This window comes from Microcaecilia unicolor, chromosome 11 (genome assembly GCF_901765095.1).
Source record: "Microcaecilia unicolor chromosome 11, aMicUni1.1, whole genome shotgun sequence".
In the NCBI taxonomy this organism is placed as follows: domain Eukaryota; kingdom Metazoa; phylum Chordata; class Amphibia; order Gymnophiona; family Siphonopidae; genus Microcaecilia; species Microcaecilia unicolor.
In genome coordinates, this window is record NC_044041.1 from 204858990 (window position 1) to 204879613 (window position 20624).

General features: G+C 45.0%; 1 protein-coding gene across 1 annotated transcript in view; it reads left to right on the forward strand.

Moving 5' to 3' along the window:
• CSMD2 (CUB and Sushi multiple domains 2) overlaps positions 1-20624 on the forward strand; it is a 507359-nt gene that overhangs the window by 364663 nt on the left and 122072 nt on the right. Inside the window, exons 16-22 of the mRNA XM_030220011.1 lie at positions 3742-3880; positions 4928-5115; positions 8442-8630; positions 12152-12268; positions 13020-13235; positions 13732-13920; positions 16351-16520. Coding sequence (XP_030075871.1) covers positions 3742-3880; positions 4928-5115; positions 8442-8630; positions 12152-12268; positions 13020-13235; positions 13732-13920; positions 16351-16520 — 1208 coding nt within the window. The remainder of the gene's footprint in view (positions 1-3741; positions 3881-4927; positions 5116-8441; positions 8631-12151; positions 12269-13019; positions 13236-13731; positions 13921-16350; positions 16521-20624) is intronic.

Sequence of the window (20624 nt, forward strand, 5' to 3'; positions counted from 1 at the left end):
TTCTTTTCTCAATGGGGCTCTCATTCCCTATTTGCCACCCATTCTGTCTCCTGTACATCGCAATCTTCTTGTACTTCCTTCTCATCTTCATATTCAATCTCATGTAGCTCGTACGTCCCGTTTTTCAGTTTTTGTTCATGCTTTATGGAATGTTCTACCTGTTAGCTTGGAACTATCTTGTTTTAAGATTCAAGGCAGTACTTAAGACCTATCGTTTTGTCCAGTCTTAAAGTACATTTGAATTTTTCCACAACTTTAGCAGTGATCAATTTTCAGCAGATTTTTATCACTGTGTTCTCTTTATTTTCATCTCCTCCCTTCCTATTGTAGCTTGGTATGATTAATTATTTTACTTTTTTTTTATACTAAATATTGTAAACTGGGTTCCTATATATGTTTTTCTGTATGTAAACCACTTAGGACTTCTTTTACTAAGCTGCGCTAAAGATTCCCACAAATGGAATTGAATGGGCTTCCTCTCATTTGCTGCGCTGGGAATCGCTAGGGCGGCTTAGTTAAAGAGGCTCTTAGTTAATTTGATTTACAGTATATGAAATAAAGTTGAAATATATAAAAATATTTAAAAAGTTCATATGAGCCCTGGCTCCCTAGGTTTGGTTAGCAGTTTGTTCTGCTCCACTTTCATGTTCAGGAAGTCCTCTCTAGGCCCGTGACTAGTACAGAGTTTGTCTTTCATCATCTTATTTGGATGTTTGCCTGTCTGGTGTGTTGCTTTGGGAGTATTAGGTCTCAGAGAAGGAGGAGGGCGGGGTATTTGAGAATTCTCTTCAGCCCTGATGAAGTTGTGTTACCAGTAATCTCTCGTTTAGCAGTCCTGTGTATATTGTAGTGTTGTGTCCATTCTGCAATGAATTCTTAAGAACGTAAGTACATAAGTATTGCCATACTGGGACAGACCAAAGGTCCATCAAGCCCAGCATCGTGTTTCCAGTACCTGGCAAGATCTCAAAAAAGTACAATACATTTTATGCTGCTTAGCCTAGAAATAAGTGGTGGATTTTTCCCAAGTCCATTTTAATAATGGTCTATGGACTTTTTCTTTAGGAAGCCATCCAAACCTTTTTTTTAAACCCTGCTAATCTAACTACTTTTACTACATTCTCTGGCAACGAATTTCAGAGTTTAATTACATATTGAGTGAAGAAAAAGTTTCTCCGATTCATTTTAAATATACTACTTTGTAGCTTCATTGCTTGTCCCCAAGTTCTAGTATTTTTGGAAAGAGTAAACAAGTGATTCACATCTATCCGTTCCACTCCACTCATCTTATAGACCTCTATCATATCTCCCCTCAGTTGTTTTTTCTCCAAGCTGAAGAGCCTTAGCCGCTTTATCCTTTCCTCATAGGAACGTCGTCATTTTTGTCGCCCTTCTCTGTACCTTTTCTAATTCCACTAAATCTTTTTTGACATGCGGTGACCAGAATTGAACACAGTATTCGAGGTGCGGTTGCACCAGGGAGTGCATTAGAACGTCCTCGTTTTTGTTTTCCATTCCTTTCCTAATAAGACCTAACATTCTATTTGCTTTCTTAGCTGCCGCCGCACACCGAGCAAAGGGTTTCAATGTATCATCAACAATGACGCCTAGATCCCTTTCCTGGTCAGTGACTTCTATCCCTCCCACCACACACAATATCTAAATTTTGCTCTCCTACAGTATCCTGCATCTTCATCTTTCTTGAACACTGGCTTTATGGCAGCTTGTGCATGGAAGGAAGGAATCCTACTAATATTCAAAAAACCATCTATTCATTTCACCTTTATTAGAAATGTCAGCTGGAGTGGGTGTATACCATGGGGCTGTCATTGCAGAGGTCTCCCAGAGTTTATTTCTACCTCCCTATGTGAGGTCCACTTATCGCCTGCATGGCAAATGCCAATCAGGTCTACACTTGCATAATCTCCTGTAAATCGAGCAGCCTGACTGTCAATGCTGAATCTGATTCATGAGCTAGGAAGCTTCCCCCCCCCCCCCCCCCCCCGCCCCCCCCCCCCCCCCCCAGCTCCTTTCAGTCCTCCAAATGGCACTCGACTGGGAAATTTTCTATTTTATTAAATCCTTTTAGTGATGCAAAACCATTTTCTGAAAACAGTAAGGCACTCTCAGCCAACAATTACACTTCTCTGATGGTGGATGAGAGGAATGGAGCATCTGGAGTCCGGATGCTTCAAAGTGCATATTGTGAATTTCTCTGAGGTGTTCTTTGCTTAATTTTGTGTACAGTGACAGCATCTTCTCCAAGTGTGACCAGTATAGTGTCACCTTTATGCCGATGACTCCCAGATCTACCTCTCCACACCAGAAACTTCAGCAGTTATCCAGGCCCAAGTATCAGCCTGCCTGTCTGACATTGCTGCCTGGATGTCTCAGCGCCATCTGAAACTAAACAAGACGAAGACTGAGCTTCTTATCTTTCCCCCTAAACCCACTTCTCCTCTTCACCCCCCCCCCCCCCCCCCCCCATTCTCTAACTCTGTGAATAACACTCTTGTCCTCCCGGTCTCATCAGCTCATAACTTTGACGTCATCTTTGACTCCTCTCTCTTTCTCTGTCCATATTCAACAAACCGCTGAAACCTGTCGTTTCTTTCTCTATAATATCACCAAAATTTGTATCTTCTTTTCTGAGCACACTACCAAAACCCTTATCCACACTCTTACACCTCTCGCATAGACTGCTTGCTTCTCACAGGTCTCCCTCTTAGCCATCTCTCTCCTCTTCAATCTGTTCAAAATTTTGCTGCACGACTTACATTCCACCAGTGTTGCTATGCTCGTATTAGCCCTCTCCTCTAGTCACTTCACTGGCTCCCTATCTGTTTCCGCATACAGTTCAAACTCCTCTTGTTGACTTACAAGTGCATTCACTCTGCAGCTCCTAAGTACCTCTCCACTCTTACTTCTCCCTACACTCCTCACCAGAAACTCCATTCATTGGGTTAATCTCTCGTATCTGTACCCTTCTCCTCTACTGCCAACTCCAGACTCCGTTCCTTTTATCTTGCTGCATCATATGTCTGGAATAGACTTCCTGAGTCAGTACGTTGAACTCCATCTTTAGCCATCTTCAAATCTAGGCTAAAAGCCCACCTTTTTGAGGCTGTTTTTAACTCCTAACCCCCTTGACCAGTACCTATGTCTGCTTTATCATTCCCACCTGAAGTAATTCCTTTATTATTATTATTATTATTTATTGCACTTGTACCCCACATTTTCCCACCTATTTGCAGGCACAATGTGGCTTACAAAGACCTGTTATGGCATCACCATTTCAGGGTACAAGAAATACAATTGGCGTTAAAAAGATATCAAGGCTAACAAGTCGATCTAGTCAAGCAATTATGGAAAGAAGACAGTCGGAATAAGGGAGGAGAGGTGTTTTTTGTCCTGTCCTTATTTGTCCTGTTTGTCTGTCCTGATTAGATTGTAAGCTGTATTGAGCAGGGACTGTCTCTTACATGTTCAGTGTACAGCACTGCATACGTCTAGTAGCACTATAAAAATGATAAGCAGTGGTACAGTTTCACCACTGGTGCTAAGGAGGCCTTTCAGCTGCTAAGGAACAGGAAATTGTGAACAGGCCACTGGCAGTGACCTACCTGGAGATGCCTATGAAATGTGTGGTCTTTTAGTGTTAAGTTAATTGATTGGCTAATAAAGTATACGAAGCTGTGTAAGAGGGCAGCGGGTGTGACTTATTTTCTGTTTCTTTCCTAGCTCCATGTGGTGGACACCTGACGTCTCCCAGCGGAATGATCTTGTCTCCGGGCTGGCCCGGGTTCTACAAGGACTCCCTGCACTGTGTGTGGGTTTTAGAAGCACAACCAGGATACCCCATAAAGATCACTTTCGACAGGTGGTTATTGAAAGCAAAACTTTAGTATCGGCTTCCTGATCTGTTTGGATTTAAAGGAAATTGCATGTGTGGTAGACGTTCTGCTCTAATGAAAGACGGAAGCAGCAGTTCCGTAAAATAGAATCTCCTTTCTGGTGCCCCGATGCAGCTTGGGAGCACGAATTCTGCAATGGCATAAGTGTACCCCTGATGCTGTTGCAGAATGGTGAAGCAAACCCACATCAGTAGGCCAAAAAAGAAGGCGTGCCAACCACTGTTTCCTCTAAACTGAGCAAGAGTCTGTCTACAATTCTGCCAGTGGGAGGGGCTGTTTCATTATCACATTTTTGATAGTGAGGGACAGGCAAGTTCTGCAGGACTCCAGGGAACCTGCCTGTCCCTAGAGATTGGAAACACAATATTGAAGCAGCACCCCCTACTGGTAGCAATGCCACTGAGCTTAGAGGAAACAGTGCTGCCCACTTATGCCAAGTCAATGGCAGGCGTAGGAGAGCGCGTCTACATCTGTCATCAGTGTGCACATCTTATTCTATGAGATGCGGGTGTTGATGGGTGACACTCCCGGGTCCCGCCCATGCTCCCCTCACATATACCTCTTTTTCCACTGTGCGCTATGCAGTTCAGTAAGTGGCACTTGTACTGCATTTACATGCGCCAGACGTGCCTTATCCAAATTGTCCTCTGTGCTTAGATTACTGATTGGCTTCTCTATCTGCCAGAAGGTTGTAGCGTATGGACTGGTCATGTAGTAGCGTATGGACTGGTCCAAAAAGCACGCCTGAATGTATGTTGGATAATTCTTATGGTAGCCCAGTAAAATGGGACCAGTACGCCCTCTACAACTCAGCAGTACCTGGAGAATGATGTGAGCGCAATGTTGAGTAAATTTGCCTTCAGCTTGGATTTGTAAATGTGACTAATCAAACCTACATCCTAGACCTGCAGGTTGAAAGATACATCTCTCCCGCTTGTCAGAGATGAATGTTAGCCTCTAGGTGAGGTCACCAGTGAAACTGTTTAACAATACAGCCTTTGTTTCTATTGCAGATTCAAGACGGAGGTGAACTATGACACTCTGGAAGTGAGAGATGGCCGTTCCTATTCTTCTCCATTAATCGGGATCTATGATGGTACGCAAGTGCCCCAGTTCCTGATCAGCACCAGCAACTTCCTCTACCTCCTCTTCTCAACAGACAAGAGCCATTCAGACATTGGCTTTCAAATCCGCTATGAAAGTAAGTACAGGGCGTGTTGGATCACTCTACCATAGCCTACCGAGATCCGAGTGAGAGTGTTGTATCTTCACCAGCATCAATACAAAACTCTACTTCAGATGAACATCATCGTAAGCCAGAAGCCTCCTAATATAGTGTCATCATAAAACGACAACTGGAACGGTGTCCTCCAAATGTCTAAGAAAGCAGTTTTTTGGCCTAACATTCCACAGTACTTATCCAGGTACCAGCACCTTCTGCCCAAGTAAATGCCTTAGACAGTACTTTTCAGAGACATAATCTGGAAAATGTCGCTGAAAGTTATTAAGGAACACCACATTGCTTTAGAGATATGAGTGGAGGTGATCTCTTCCATTACCTGGCCTGGTAAGCTCATCCAGAGAGAGGACCGACTATCTCCACTATGCAGACAATTCCGTCGGTCATTCTATCCAGATAAATTTAGCACAAGAAACAGGCAGTTCCATCTCATTTAGAGAGAGGACTGAATATCTCCACTGTCCAGACAATTCCACAGGTCGTATTCTGTGCCAGTTACTATCCAGATACCAGGGCTGAACTGCCATTGCCATTAAAAATAAATAAATAAACAAATAACCATCCAAAGCAGCCCTTTGTTTCCATCCCTTGGAGATTTTAATCCCATATGTATGAAATACACAAGAGGGATATTGTGGACATTTAATACTTTTTGCATTAGCCCTGAGTATATTTGAGACACACCCTACAATGCTCACAGAACCAGCATGTCAAGGATATCAGACGGGATGTGCAGAAAGGAGGGAGATTTTTTTTTTTTTTTACTGAGCAACTCTTGCAGGTGTAGATCTGGTTGACTTTTTGGGACCTGATTAGAAGGAGTCTCCCTCCTGAGGTAATTGTGTCTCCTGATTGGTTCAATACCTGTTTTTTTCCCCCCCAATATATTTGCAAACTCAAATTTGGAGCCGGTCAGCAAAATTAAGATGCTCTCCCTTGGCTGGGCAAAGCTCTAGCGCAATCCTTCCTTCCTAGGGTTGCCAACTAGATCCAGATTCACCCAACAAGGCTGGAATTTGTTGCCGGAGAATGTGGTTAAGGCGGTTAGCTTAGCAGAGTTTAAGAAAGGTGTGGACGGCTTCTTGAAGGAAAAGGCCATAGAATGTTATTAAATGGACGTAGGGGAAAATCCACTATTCCTGGGACAAGCAGTACAAAATGCTTTGCTCCGTGGATCTTGTCGGGTGATTGTGACCTGGATGGGCCACTGTCGGAGACGGGCGCTGGGCTAGATGGACCTTTGGTCTGTCCCAGTGTGGCGATGCTTATGTCTCATGTCTTATGATCCAGTCCATGCAGGAACCTTTGTGGCCTTGCTTTTCTTAGGGAATTCAATAGGGAAATCAGAACCACAAGTCCCCTGAATGCAGTTGATAAGCCCAGGACTGGATCAACCCTGTTGGGCAAATCTGGATCCAGTTGGCAACCCTATCCCTTCCTTGGCTGGGCGTGTCCTGTCAACATAATATCTCGCCGTGGGATACTGGATAGGGACAGATTCTCCTGCTCAGCACCATCTCCTCTGTTAGGAGCTGTTCACTTTTGATGGGAAACACATATACTTGTTTCCAAATGTATTGATCTGTCTTTAGAAATTTAAAAAAAATAAGAAAACCAACAAAAGTCTGAACTGAAACACTAGTGCTACTGTACCAAGGCCACCGTCGAAGGCTCAGATATTGAGAGAGTTACTGTGATAATGAAAAAGGTTTCTAACTTTCTGGGGCTGTTGATCCTCTTGCTGGATACTTACCCCAAGACTATTCCTAATGCACTGTCAGTACTCGTGGAGACATGTGGAGCTTTGGCAGGACTGTTTAGAACCTGTTTCCTGTCCACCGAGTGACAAGGAGAAGTGGGTTGAGTAAGGCAGATGCAATGGTGATGGCAGTATTCCAGGAGTCAAGGATGTGGCAGTTTTAGACGAGGCCCAGTATCATTCCAGGACTGGTTATCAGCCACTGAGGGAGGGACCTGTCAAGAATCTCACCTGCGCAGTCAGGCCACCTCTGCGCCAGCCTCAGTCCAGATGTGTAGAACATCTGTCCCTGCCCTTAGAAGCAGAGTACATTCTGCAGCTGGTCTACCTGCCATTCCTAATCTCAAAGCCCCAGAACCAGAGAGGGAGGGGCATGTGTCTTGTACTGTACATTTAAAGGAAATCTTAACTGAATCAACAACAAAAAAGGGATGTATTGTGTTTCTTACAAAACATAGTTATTAGGAGTAAAGCACAATTGCTATAATTTTTCTCTTGTGCTAGTGTATTTTAAAGTCTTGAGAATCATAAATGTGCCAGTGGTAAAAGCACTTAATTTGCAGTAGAGAGAGGTTAGTGCATAACCGGCTGTAGATGGTTGAATTAGAAGGTTTGAGAATATTTGAGGCATTGTCTGCTGTGACCCTCTTTGTCTTTGACTCATTGTGGTGACTGTCTACAGGTCACCCAAGGGTCACTGGGCTGACGTGCAATTCTATGGAACACTAGAATAACTCCTTAGCCTGGCCCCAATGGTTGATATAAATGCAGACACCTAACTGCTGTCAGTAACCCGGGCCCCTGACCCGCCCGTACCCCTCTCCTACCAGCCTGGCTAACTCCCGCGGTCCACGCTGAGCCCAGTTATTCAATGCCGGCCCATTTCCAGGTGAAACGTAACTGGCCAAGCCAATTTTCAGCGCTGACTGGTTAAGTTTCAACTAGCCAGAGATAGGCCTGGTATTCACATGGCCAAATATGGTCACCACACTTAGCCGGTGTTGCCCCACAAATCAGCGGATAGCTGGTTATATTAACCGCGAATTTTCAGCAGGTTATGGCTGGCCCTGTCCCGCTGAAAATTCACACATAGCTGGTTATGGGGCATTTAACTGGACAGGTGCCGATCCTGGCTGGTATGGATTTTATACACACAATTACTAGAATCTCAACGAAGGGCAGTTGTGTGTGTAAGTGCAACTGCTAATTAGCTCCAGTAATTGATTGTTGACAGCAATTAACAGCTAATTATTAAATTATGCAACATGCATAACTGACACTCTTCTCTAACCCTGCATTGCACAACTTGGTAAATGTGTACTGCATTACCTCCCTGTGCCTCTGTTGACCCAGCTGGACATGGGTATTACTAAATTCCAACCCCACTATCTCCATTCCCTTTCACAGGCTTCAGCTGTTCAGTGATTCACTCCAGAGGTGTCTGCATGTACAGTTGTCTGGTGGCCATTGAGCTTCTATTGTGATGCAAAATCTCTGCCTTCATTTCTTCTCCACATCTCTGTTCCAGCTGTGAAACTCCAGTCGGATCACTGCTTGGATCCTGGCATTCCTGTTAATGGCCAGCGCCATGGGAATGAGTTTTATGTTGGCGCGCTGGTGACCTTCAGCTGCGATCCGGGGTATACACTCAGCAACGACGAAGCCCTGGAGTGCGAGCCAAATTTCCAGTGGAGCCGGCCCCTGCCCAGCTGTGAGGGTAAGGATTAGAGCAGAACCTTTGGGGGACGATAAAGCCCAGTTCCTTTCTCTGACATACGATCACCTACACATTCACGAGTCTGGAAAGGTTCAGCCCAAAGTACACACGACGCTCGTTCCCAGAACTTGGGCTTATCCAAGCCAAGATGTTCAAATCACACATTTCAAATTTACATCAACAGAGAGTGGGTGCATCAGCTGTCAGTTTGCTACAGAACAAGGATCTTCTCTTTATGTGTTCCTCTGTCAATAAATGAATTCTGAACACTCCGGTGAATATATTTGTAAGCAACACTGAACATCTGGTCATACTGTGTATCTCCATGAAGTCGTTTCAAGCTGCCTGTGATCAGCCTAACCCGTTCTCAAAGGTAGTTAACAAGAATTCTGCTACAGCCAGGGATTTCAGAGTAGCCCAGCTGGAGAAGCAGTGGAGGCAGAGGAAGGAAGGGAGTCAAGGTCATTATGAAACAGTGACACCTGGTGACTAGGGGGTGTACAGCCCAGACATTTTTGGGGATCTCGGTTTTTACAAATGTTTCATTACAGGAACAATATTATTATTGGGGTGCACTATATCCACCACTGTAAAAGACAAAAGATCGTTGGGGCTTTACTGTCATTTTGGGAAAATAAATGGCACAAAACAACATGGGAAGTCCCTTAACATTTCCCACGAATGTACATCCCTACTGGTGACTGGATTTAAGGCTCATGACTTCAGGGTTCAAGAAGGAGGCCTCTGGTAATGGACAGTCGCCAACATGATTAGGCTGAAGGAAGTTGAAAGGGGGTGGGGTGGGGGGGAAGCCTGTCTCCTGGGATATGATCTGTTGAGACATCTGCTGTGCTGGAATTTTGCAGCATCAAAGCTTATATTCTACTAATTTCACAATCGTAATGCAGATTACAACGTCAGTCAAGACAAACTATAACCAAGCACTATGGAATGATGTAGAAAGTGCTGCGAATGGAGGGGAATTCGCCAAGCACATAGATGGAAAACAGGCATAACAAATGCCTAGGGAAAGCAGACACATTCTTACTCCTGCTCTGAGGCGGGTGTAATTATGGGCAATTATGTACCAGAAATGACAGAGGCAGATATGAGCATAAGCTCTAATCCCGGGTTTTATATATGGCACTTAAAATTGTACGCACACAAAGGCATTCGTTAAAATTTGCTTGCGTATCTGTCTGCACGCTATGCTATAAGACGGGGTACTTGACTCTACTGGCATGCAACTCAAAAGGGGGAGTGGCCATGAGCGTGTCAGAGTGTTCTGAAAAGTTGCGTGTGGAATTATACAACACGGCCTCAGTTGCATCTAATTCGGATGCCAGCGTCTACACCAGATTTCGTTAGGCGTGAGAATCATTGCTAAGTGTGTTCTAGAACTTTACAGAATTCCAAATAGCGACGATTTTTTTTCAGCGCCAAATTTTGAGTGCCATACACTGAATCCAGCCCCATATGGAGTATAAGGTAAGCAGATATTTGCAAAATCTGCCAAATGTTAACCCATCAGTTTATAGAATGGACCTTATGGATGGTTACGAAGCTCATTTTCAAAGCACTTAGACACACAAAGTGCTAAAGGTCACTATGGTACATTGTATATTTAGGTGCTTTGAAAATTAGACCCAAAATATGCTAATTTATGCATCAACATGCAGGGGCAGACTGGTGGTGACCTGGGCTCCACAGCAGTGAGGGTCATTGGCCCCCAGCCACTACCCACTGCCACCTCCCCTTCCCACACAGTACAGCTCCCCCCCCCCCCCCACATACACACTGCCACAGCTGCTGGCCCCCTCCCGCATACTACAGTCCCCCGAGCCTTAGAAGGACCTTCCTGATTCTACCTTGAAAGGTCCTGGTGGTCTAATGGCTTTTTCAGGGGGGGGGGCAGGAAAGAACCCCACTCTTTCCTGCCCACTACTGCTATTCTGCCTTGCACCACTGTGTTTTCAAAATGGGTGCAGAGACATCCCGCGGTAGTCTCGCGGGTCTCGACGGTCTCACGAGGCTGCTGCAGGAAGTCTCAGCATCTATTTTTAAAACACGGTGGTGCAGCACCAGACAGTATAGCAGCAGCGGGCAGGAGAGAGTGTTGTTCTTTCCTGCCCACTAGATACCAGGGCCCTTCAGGGTGGGACTGGGGAGGTCCCACTGAGGTTCAGGGGGGCTGTGGTGTGTGGTGGGAGTGGGAGAGCCTCTGGGTCCTCAGGCAGTACCCGGTTGCCCCAATGGTCAGTCTGCCGCTGGCTACGTGAATAATCACAAGATGGACTTTTACACCTGCTCCAGAGCAGAACAAGGCTTTGGGGGTGCCTTTGTGTTTTTTTTTCTAAACCAGCATCTAAGTAGTTAATCCTCCTAAGTCAGGTGCCCTGTAGTGAAATTGTCCTCAATGTGCTGCTCTACTGGAAACACAGCTGGAGTTTACTACTACTACTACTTATCATTTCTAAAGCGCTACTAGACGTACACAGCGCTGTACACTTGAACGTGAAGAGGCAGTCCCTGCTGGATAGAGCTTACATTCTAATTAGGACAGACAAACAGGACAAATAAGGGATAAGGACAAAAAGTAACAAGATTCCGGAATCCCAAAGAGTAGCAACATTCCATGTGGAATCCCAAAGAATAGCAACATTCACTGCAGAATCTCAAACAGTAGCAAAGATTCCGGAATCCTACAGACTACTACTTATCATTTCTATAGCGCTACTAGACGTACGCAGCGCTGTACACTTGAACATGAAGAGACAGTCCTTGCTCGACAGAGCTTACAAACTAATTAGGACAGACAAACAGGACAAACAAGAAATAAGGGAATATTTTCTAGCGTGCCTTACTGTGCACTAATGCTGTTAACGTGCATTTTAGTGAACAGGTGCCGTGTATAACACTGGACCTGTGTTAAAATAATGCATGTGACTAGCGTTAGTGTGTTAATAGCTGTAGCACATGTCGGGGGGCCCTTTTACTAAACCATATTAAGCTCTAATGAGCACTTAACATGCGAAAAATGTTTACCACAAAACGCATTAAAGCATTTTGCGGCAGTTTTTCCCATCAGCACCCGCTAGTCATGCGCTAGTTATTTTTTTTTTGTTTATTTTCTCAAGATGGGGCGGGGAATGAGTATGCAAGCGTTATCCAACCAGTACGTTCACATTACTACGCGCCTTCTAAATCCCATGTTAGTCGTTGTGCAGATCTCATGCACCGATGGAACAATTAGTAAAGGACCTGCAAAAAGTAAGAAAAAGCTGTGTTTTGGGGCCATATTAAAAACGGGCTTGGCATATGGGAAAGTCCCGTGTTAAAAACATGCAAAGCGCATTTCTTAACGTGTTTTAGGAAAAGGGCCCTTTCTTAACTGTAGCCCCAACCTCCATAGTTCTCCTGTTTGCAGGAGATGGATAAGTATGACCAAGCCTTGCACAGTTCCTTAGGCCACAGCTGTGGGTGACTCGACTGGCTCTCCATCTTGATTTTACTTTCTACAGCTCTGTGTGGTGGATACATCCAGGGAGCCACTGGAACCATCTTATCTCCGGGTTTCCCTGACTTCTATCCTAACAACTTAAACTGTACCTGGATGATAGAGACGTCACACGGAAAAGGTGAGTAGCCAGCTGAGGCTGGAGCCCGTGTGCTTGGGACAAACTAGGCCACATTTAATAACCGTGTCGTGCAGTAACACAAAGATTCCCGATCTGTCATGTTTTAATTTGACATTTACAGTCCTCAGATACCCAGACTTGGTGTCGTACTTGTTGATTTTTAAATGTAAGCAGTGTACTTATGAGCTATGGTAACTCCAATGTACAAGCGCAAGATAACTGCTACAGAAACCCGTGTCCCTGGTGAATACAGCAGTAAGCAGAGAACCAGGAAGCCAGGGTTCAAATCCCATCTCTCCATCTGGCTCTTTTTGTGACCCTGGGGAAGTCACTTCAGGTATCTCTCAGGCTGCATATGGGGCTTGGGCAGGGAAATTCAGCCTTAGGTGGGATGTGGGGAAACAGCTAAGTAATGCAGTAATCTAGGGAGAAAATCCTCACTGAACTGTTAATAGAGCCCCCCCTCCTGTGTTAAATTTTGTGTAAATGAAATCCCAACCCCGTGGCAGAGACAGCAGAAAAAAAGCTAGTGCATAGGGTCACCTGGTGTCTTTCAAATTCTCCAGCCTGGCAGGAAACTTATGAGGTGGGAGAAGATAAATAGATGAAGTCACGATGAGTGTCCAGAGCAGGGTGATGAGGTTGGGGCCTGAGGGATAATTGTTTCTGTTCAATCTCAGTGTGGTATTACCGATGCAGATTCCAGAATCCAGCCTCTGATCTGTTATCCCTCATGCGCCAATTCTTACAGGGGTGTTTTTCACATTTCACACCTTCCACTTGGAGAATGGCCACGACTATCTGCTCATCACAGAAAACGGCAGCTTTACCCAGCCCTTGAAACGCCTCACGGGCTCGCGGCTCCCTGCGCCCGTTGGTGCTGGTCTGTATGGAAACTTCACAGCGCAGATTCGCTTCATCTCAGATTTCTCCATGTCCTACGAAGGTTTCAACATCACCTTCTCAGGTGCAGTAGGAATGTAGAGACTCCCACTTGCCCCCCTCCCCCCCCCCCAAACTCATACCTGTGTTTTGCACTGTGCCGTTCTTAACCTCCAGTCATGAAACTCTTCTCTGCATAATGAAATGTAATTCCTGTTCCAGAAAGGTTTTCAGTTGACTTTACCACTGTGATATCCTCTGGGTGTCTTTCCTTTATTTTCATTTTCTCTGTATCTATATTTCCGTGTTTCTATTCCTGTCCTAAAGCATAATTTCACTGCGATAGGTTTCAATCAAGGAGGGTAAAAGAAGGGAGCTTAACTTTCCGAGCTGCAAGGTTCCATCCTGAGCTTAGTTCCTACAGATAGTCTTTTGTGTGACTTCGTCAATGAGTAAAGGATTGTGTGATCTGAAGGTCATATCCAATGCTTCTGCGATGCTTTTATCTTAAATTCTTCTGTATGGTCATAAGGATTAATCACAGGTAGACACTTACAGGCATCTGATTTAACTTCTTGTAGAGTACAATCTGGAACCTTGCGAAGAGCCTGAAGTTCCACCCTACAGTATCAGAAAGGGCCTGCAGTTTGGCGTAGGAGATATTTTGGTGTTCTCCTGCTTTCCTGGATACCGGCTGGAGGGAGTGTCCCGCATCACCTGCCTCGGAGGTAGACGGCGTGTTTGGAGTTCGCCTCTGCCAAGGTGTGTTGGTAGGTGGTCCTGTGCTTTCATTTTGCTTGGTTGATTGATTGTTTCTACCTAGAAATTAGTTGGGAAGAAACTCGGGTCTAGCTTTGAACTTCAGCAAGGGAAGGATAAGATGTGGAAACACAATGCAGCACATTGTACATGCGGTGCATCCAGGCTTGGCTGTTCAAGGGAATGAAAGCTTTAGCCAGAACTATTTAATGTGGAAGTCACAGGGGGGCTCACGTCACCTTCACATGACAAGCGGTAGCTCCAGGACATGAATAACAATTACAATTTGCTGAAAGTTAATCAAGGGAAAAAATGAACAAAAAATGAGCGCTTTAGACCTGGCCCTCAGAATGCAGTGCTCATCAGATATAATGATATCATTATTCAGTCCCTCGCTGTGCTTGCTTTAAGTAAAAATATTGGTTTTATGGTAATGCATCAGATTTATTGCCTGGTGAGGCATTGTCTACCTTGAGCATATCTAAGGCTGCATGATTCAGGTCATCCTGCTACCTTAGAGCTATGTGTCCAAGGCCTCTGTCCTCACCACATACACACCCAGGGGCTTCTTGTTGGGCTGGTTGACTTACTCAATGGAATGAAGAAGATTTCGTAGAATGAATGCCTGGGCTGTGTCAGGAAATAAAGCTCCTGAAACACTAGGCTCAGATACACACAATAATGGTTCATAGTTAGCGTCTTTCTAAGCCCTTTCTAGGCACCATTCGACTATCCACAGGCAGCTTCTCAACTCCCTCCCTTCTGCCTCCTGCCCTTTCTGTACTCGCCCTGTTCACACATCGGTTTGCAGGCGAGCTCCATTTCTGGGCAGGAGGAGGGCCTCCACATGAAGGAGAATCAGTACTCAAATTTAGAAGTTATTCTTGTTGTGGTGTGCCAAGCTCTGGCAACTTCGGGGGCAGGGGGCAGAAACTGGGAAAAAAATATTGGATTCAAGAAAGGTAACAGAACTACTACTGTTATTTATCACTTCTGTAGCGCTGCTAGACATACGCAAGGCTGTACGCGTTCTAGGCAAGTACTTTTTCTGTCCCTAGAGGGCTCACTAATTTTTTTGTTCCTGAGCCAATGGAGGGTTTAGTGGCTTGCCCAACACCCTCTCAGAAGTGGGTGAAAGTCTCATTGTATAAAACCTTCATTCTTTTAAAATGTGCCATGAAAGATTATTATTATTATTATTATTATTATTATTGCATTTGTACCCCACATTATCCCACCTTTTTGCAGGCTCAATGTGGCTTACAGAGTGTTGTTATGATGCAGTCATTACATGATCTTAGATAGTCGATAATAAGTTAAGGTAGGTAAATTTAGAAGTAAGAGCTAGGTAGGTGTTGTGAGAGGTATTTTGGATGCACCTGGGTAGTTTAGGAATAGTCAGTTAGTGAGGATGTCCTTAATAGGCTTTGTTGAAGAGGTGTGTCTTCAGAGGTTTGCGAAAGCTGGTTAGGTTGTCCATTTTTTTCAGGGCCATTGGTAGTGTGTTCCAGATCTGTGTACTTTTGTACTCAAAAGTAGTAGCGTATGACTGATTCCTTCCCTGGTCAGCTCCGTCCCTGTGAATTCTGCCTGGTGTGATCAAAGAGTAGAGGAGACTGAACGTGGAGTGCCTAGAGAGAACACAGTGTTCTGTACAGGCAGATAAAAATCACAAGTGGTGTATGTTCAGAAACCTGTGACAGGGACATGTTTCAGGCCAGTTTCAATTGCACGTCTTCATCTGGCTTGTCAGGAGGTGGCCCAGCTCTCACCTGGGCTCTTCAGTTCTTTGTGTGCGTTGCTGTTCTGGAAGTAGTTCGATGCAACGTTTAAACAGATGAAATGTGAGCTGAAGTTAGGTTTCTGTAGATACTGTGGTAACTCGTAGGTAGAGAGGTGGGGAGGGAATAGGAAGCAATGAAAAACATACAGAATGCTCCAGGCTATGGTTCCTGCACTCTGGCTTTCAAGGTCACCGAGGTCTATAGGACACTCAGCCCAGATGAACTATGAGGAGATGATAGGTAAGAGTGCTTTCTGTTGTTTTTAACCAGCCTTGGGTGGATTATCTAATGAAGAAGGGTAGCATCGCCTCCCCCCCCCCCCCCCCCCAGAAGCGTAGCCAGGTTTTGATGTCAGGGGGAGCAGACATTTTGTAAAATAGGCATCAGTGTAAAGCTGAAGACCATTTTATTCAAAATCCATATGGGGGATCGGCTGCTCCCCTTGCACCCCCACACCATAGGCGACTGTGTGTGTCACTGGTTTGTGAACAGACAAGTTAAAGAAATGCAAACTTAGCTACGTTTTTACTTTTCAAAGTCTTTAAACACAGTGCCTTTTTTCTTCCATGTATTTCCTAGCGTGTGACCTCGGGGACGCTTCATTTCTAGCTTTTTCCTGCCCTGTTAAACTGCTGTTCTGTTCTGTTATCTTTCTAGCTGAATGTGGCTCATCCGTCAGTGGAACTCAGGGCGTCCTCCTGTCCCCCAATTATCCGGCCAATTATAACAACAATCATGAATGCATCTACTCCATCCAGATTCAGCCAGGAAAGGGAATCCAGCTGAGGGCCCGAGTGTTTGACCTGCAGGCAGGAGACCTATTAAAGGTAAGATTTGGGGGAGAATTTCCAAAGAGACATTTATCAAGACAGACAATTAGGGAGAAGAACCGTTACTGCAGTTCCATTTTAGCACGGTCAGAGTGATCTCACTGCACCTTATTTCAGTTTCATCGAAGTGGCTTCCATTTAAAAAATAGCAGGTTTACAATTTCATCAAGCAAAAGGACCCCTGAGGTCACCTTCAAAGTTCTTTCAGGCCTCCACAGGCTCCTGGTATTAAGACAACAGAAAATTCAGGCTGATGAGTTGAAGGCTGGGCTGAGGCGTCTTGCTAACGCTGACCTCTTTCTGGTGGACTCTCCCGGCTCCTCACATTTTTTTTTTTTACTGGCTCCCTTTCTTTCTGTTCCCCTGGAAACGGCCTGAGGCAATCGACCTGCCTTCCCTGCCTCATCTGCTGCTTTTACCCCCATTTCATTGTCTCTATGGTTGGCGGTTTTCTAGACTCCTAGCTCCTTCCTGCCATTATACTTAGTAATCCATTTGCTTATTTCCGATCGGAGGAAGAAGGGCAACCTTCGAAAGCTAATCAAGAAATGTATTAAGTTATGTCCAATAAAAAAGGTATCATCTTATTTTCTTTTCCATGTTTTATTTTGTTTGATTTCTATTGATAGACTCCTAGCAGAATGCGGGGCAGGCTGTTTGGTGATATGATGGCATAGCCAAGGCTTTTTCAAGGACTATGTTCCGATTCCACTTGAAGTACTCAAGCTTTTTGCACTGTATCTTATTATGGTTAGATAAAATGCTGGTTTTCTTGTTACACATAACAAAACTATAGTATACTAGTAAAAAAGGCCCGTTTCTGTGAGAGATGAAACGGGCGCTAGCAAGGTTTTGGTGTCCAGCGAGCCTCCTGTCCCCCGGGCCCCCCTGCAGCCACCCAGCTGTCCCCCAACCCCCCTCCAGGCACCTGTCTGCTCCGTGATGCGGGTTCCGTATGAAAAATGGGCGCCGAGGGGCAGGGGGAGATCGCGTTTCGTGGCGTGTCAGTGCTCCGCCCTCGTCGTGATCACGTTGTGACACGAGGGCGGGGCACACAGTCATGGGCAAAAAGGATATCTCGACGCTTCACACTTCCGGTTGAGGCTTCATTTAGAACGTTGGGGTTGTGAATTATGTGCGGATGGGGCGTGGCTGAGGGCGGGTCTATGAGTGACAGTGAGTGGTGCATGAATGAGAATGAGTGTTGCTGACAGCCTAGCCTACCAACAGTGCAGGGCTTCAGTGTTTCCCTCCCACAGAGTGAGCTTCAGAACGTTGCAGGTGAGAATTATTTATATAGAAGGGTACCTTATTTCAACATCCATAAGAACGCACTGTAAGAACTGCCAAACTGGGTCAACCAAAGGTCCATCTAGCCCAATATCCTGTTTCCAGCAGTGGCCAATCCCCAAAAATAGATAGATTGAATGCTTCATAATTATCCCTGGGAGTAAACAGTGCCTGTCCCCCAAGTCTACTTTAATAAGAATTTATGGACATTTCCTCCAGGAACTTGTAGAAACCTTTTTTTAAACCCAGATACATTGTGTTTTTGCCACATTCTCTGAGATTACATTCCAGAGCTTTTAACTGTAGCAGTGAGCTCGCTGGTGCTTCCAGTGAGAAATCGCTATGCACTCAGCTTCCCACCAGTTTTCCCTTAACTTTCCAAGGTCAGGTCCTGCTCTCCTTTGAGTTTACTGGAGAAAGCAGCCTGGGGACACAACTCAGCTGCAGGTCTGCAACCAAATATTTGAGCCTGGGGCAGCTCACCTGTGCGTCCGGACACAAGAGAGTTTCCGTCAAGGTTTGCTTTCCAGAACCCGGGAGAAGCAAGTAGCTGGGGTTAGCACTTTATAACCAGTGTTTAATGTTTATAAGCCTTAGAACTAATAATGAAAAAGAAAGAGAGGATGGAACTTGATATATCACCTTTCTGTGGTTACAGTCAAAGTGGTTTACATGTTTTGTACAGGTACTTATTTGTACCTGGGGCAACGGAGGGTTAGGTGACTTGCTCACAGTCACAAGGAGGTCAGAGAGTACTACTACTATTATTAAACATTTCTATAGCGCTACTAGACTTACGCAACGCTGTACAAATGAACATGAAAAGACAGTCCCTGCTCAACAGAGCTTACAATCTAAATTGGACAGACGAACAGACAGCTAGGGGTGGGGAAATTGCAGTGGTAGGGGTGATAAGTGAGGGTGTTGAGTAAGAGAGTCATGGTTAGGAGTCGAAAGCAGTAGCAAAGAGGTGGGCTTTAAGCCTAGACGAAGACAGCCAGAGACTGAGCCTGACGTACTGGCTCAGGGAGTCTATTCCAGGCATAGGGAGCAGCGAGATAGAAGGAATGGAGCCGGGAGTTAGCAGTGAGGGAGAAGGGGGACAACAGGAGACATTTACCCAGCGAACGGAGTTCACGGGGAGGAGTGTAGGAAGAGATGAGAGCGGAAAGGTACTGAGGAGCTGCGGAGTGGATGCACTTGTAGGTCAAAAGGAGAAGTTTGAACCGTATGCGGAAGCGGATAGGGAGCCAGTGAAGCGACTTGAGGAGAGGGCTAACGTGAGTATAGCGACTCTGGCGGAATATAAGACGCGCAGCAGAGTTTTGGACAGATTGAAGAGGAGATAGATGGCTGAGCGGGAGACCAGCGAGAAGCAAATTGCAGTAGTCTAGGCGAGAGGTGATAAGGGTGTGGGTAAGGGTTTTGGTAGCATCCTCGGAGAGGAAAAGGTTAAATATTATCTCAGATAGGGTAGGAGTGGATAAACATGTCCCACTGCAGTATGTGCAGCCCAAGTCAATCCTTGTTTGTGTGAGTGAGACTAACAAGTTAGTTACTTCTTCCGTTAAAGGCTTGGTTGAAGAGCCAAGCTTTCACCTGCTTCCTGAAGTAGAGGTAGTCTTGTGTTAAGCGGAGTCTTTCAGGCAATGCATTCCAGAGTGTGGGGGGCTACTCAGGAGAAGACTCGCTTGCGGGTATCACACAGTGTAATGTCTTTTGGAGAGGGTGTAGTTAGTGAGAGTCCTTGGGAGGACCTTGGTGTCCTTGGCGGTTGTACCTCTATCTCATCAGATATACTGGCTGTATCAAAATCTCTGTCACCATCTTTACCACTATCTCCATAGTTCAGGAGTTTTGCAGAAAATGTGTTTCATGCTCCTTCCTGCCATTATACTTAGTAATCCATTTGCATACAGCATCTGCGAGAGACAAGTCCCGTCTGTTATGCCAGAATTTGATTTTCTTGCTCACGATCCTGCTGACTGCCTGTGGGAAGAATTTTATCCAGTTTTCAGGACAAGGTGCAAAAATTTAATTGAAAAGTTTCCATTGAGTACATATGATGGTGCAGAAGATGGAGTTCACAAGGAGAGGACTGAAGTGATTTTTGTAAGGTTTCAGAAACATTGGAGAGGGCAATTCATTCACTGAATGACTCAACATTGCCGTTGAATAATTGTGAGACAAAGGTCTTGAAATGTTTGAAGCAAACCCACTGTGGAACCAGTTGGCAAATGTTAATAAATCACTAGCATCTGGTATAGAGCTTAGGCAATTAAAGATGGCCATGTGTCCACCTGTTATGGAAGGATCAGAAGTTGGATCCTTTAAATCCAAATCATTATAGGCCCAGCATCATCCTTCCCATTTGTGGCAAGATTTCTTGAAAACTTGGCTTTACACCAACTTTTAAGGACCATCCAGATAAGTTTAAGGTGTTGGATAACTATCAACGTGGATTTAGGTAGAAATATGGAATTGAGACACGAATGATTTCTATCTTTGATATGATTAGGAAGGGATTTGATGCAGGCATCCTTGTGATGATGGACATCTCTGTGGCATTTGATGCTATAAATCATTGAATGCTACTGAAGCAGTTAAGGGATGTTGGCATCATGGGGATAATGTGGCAGTGGTTTCAATCTTTTTTTGCTTGATAGGACACATCAAGTATGATCTTCTGCCAGGCACTCTGAATGGATGTCTGTTGACACTGGGATCCTTCATCTGTATTGTTTAATGTTTATATCCAACCAATTTGCTTGTTGTTTCCAAATTGAATATTGTATATTGGTTAATGCTGAT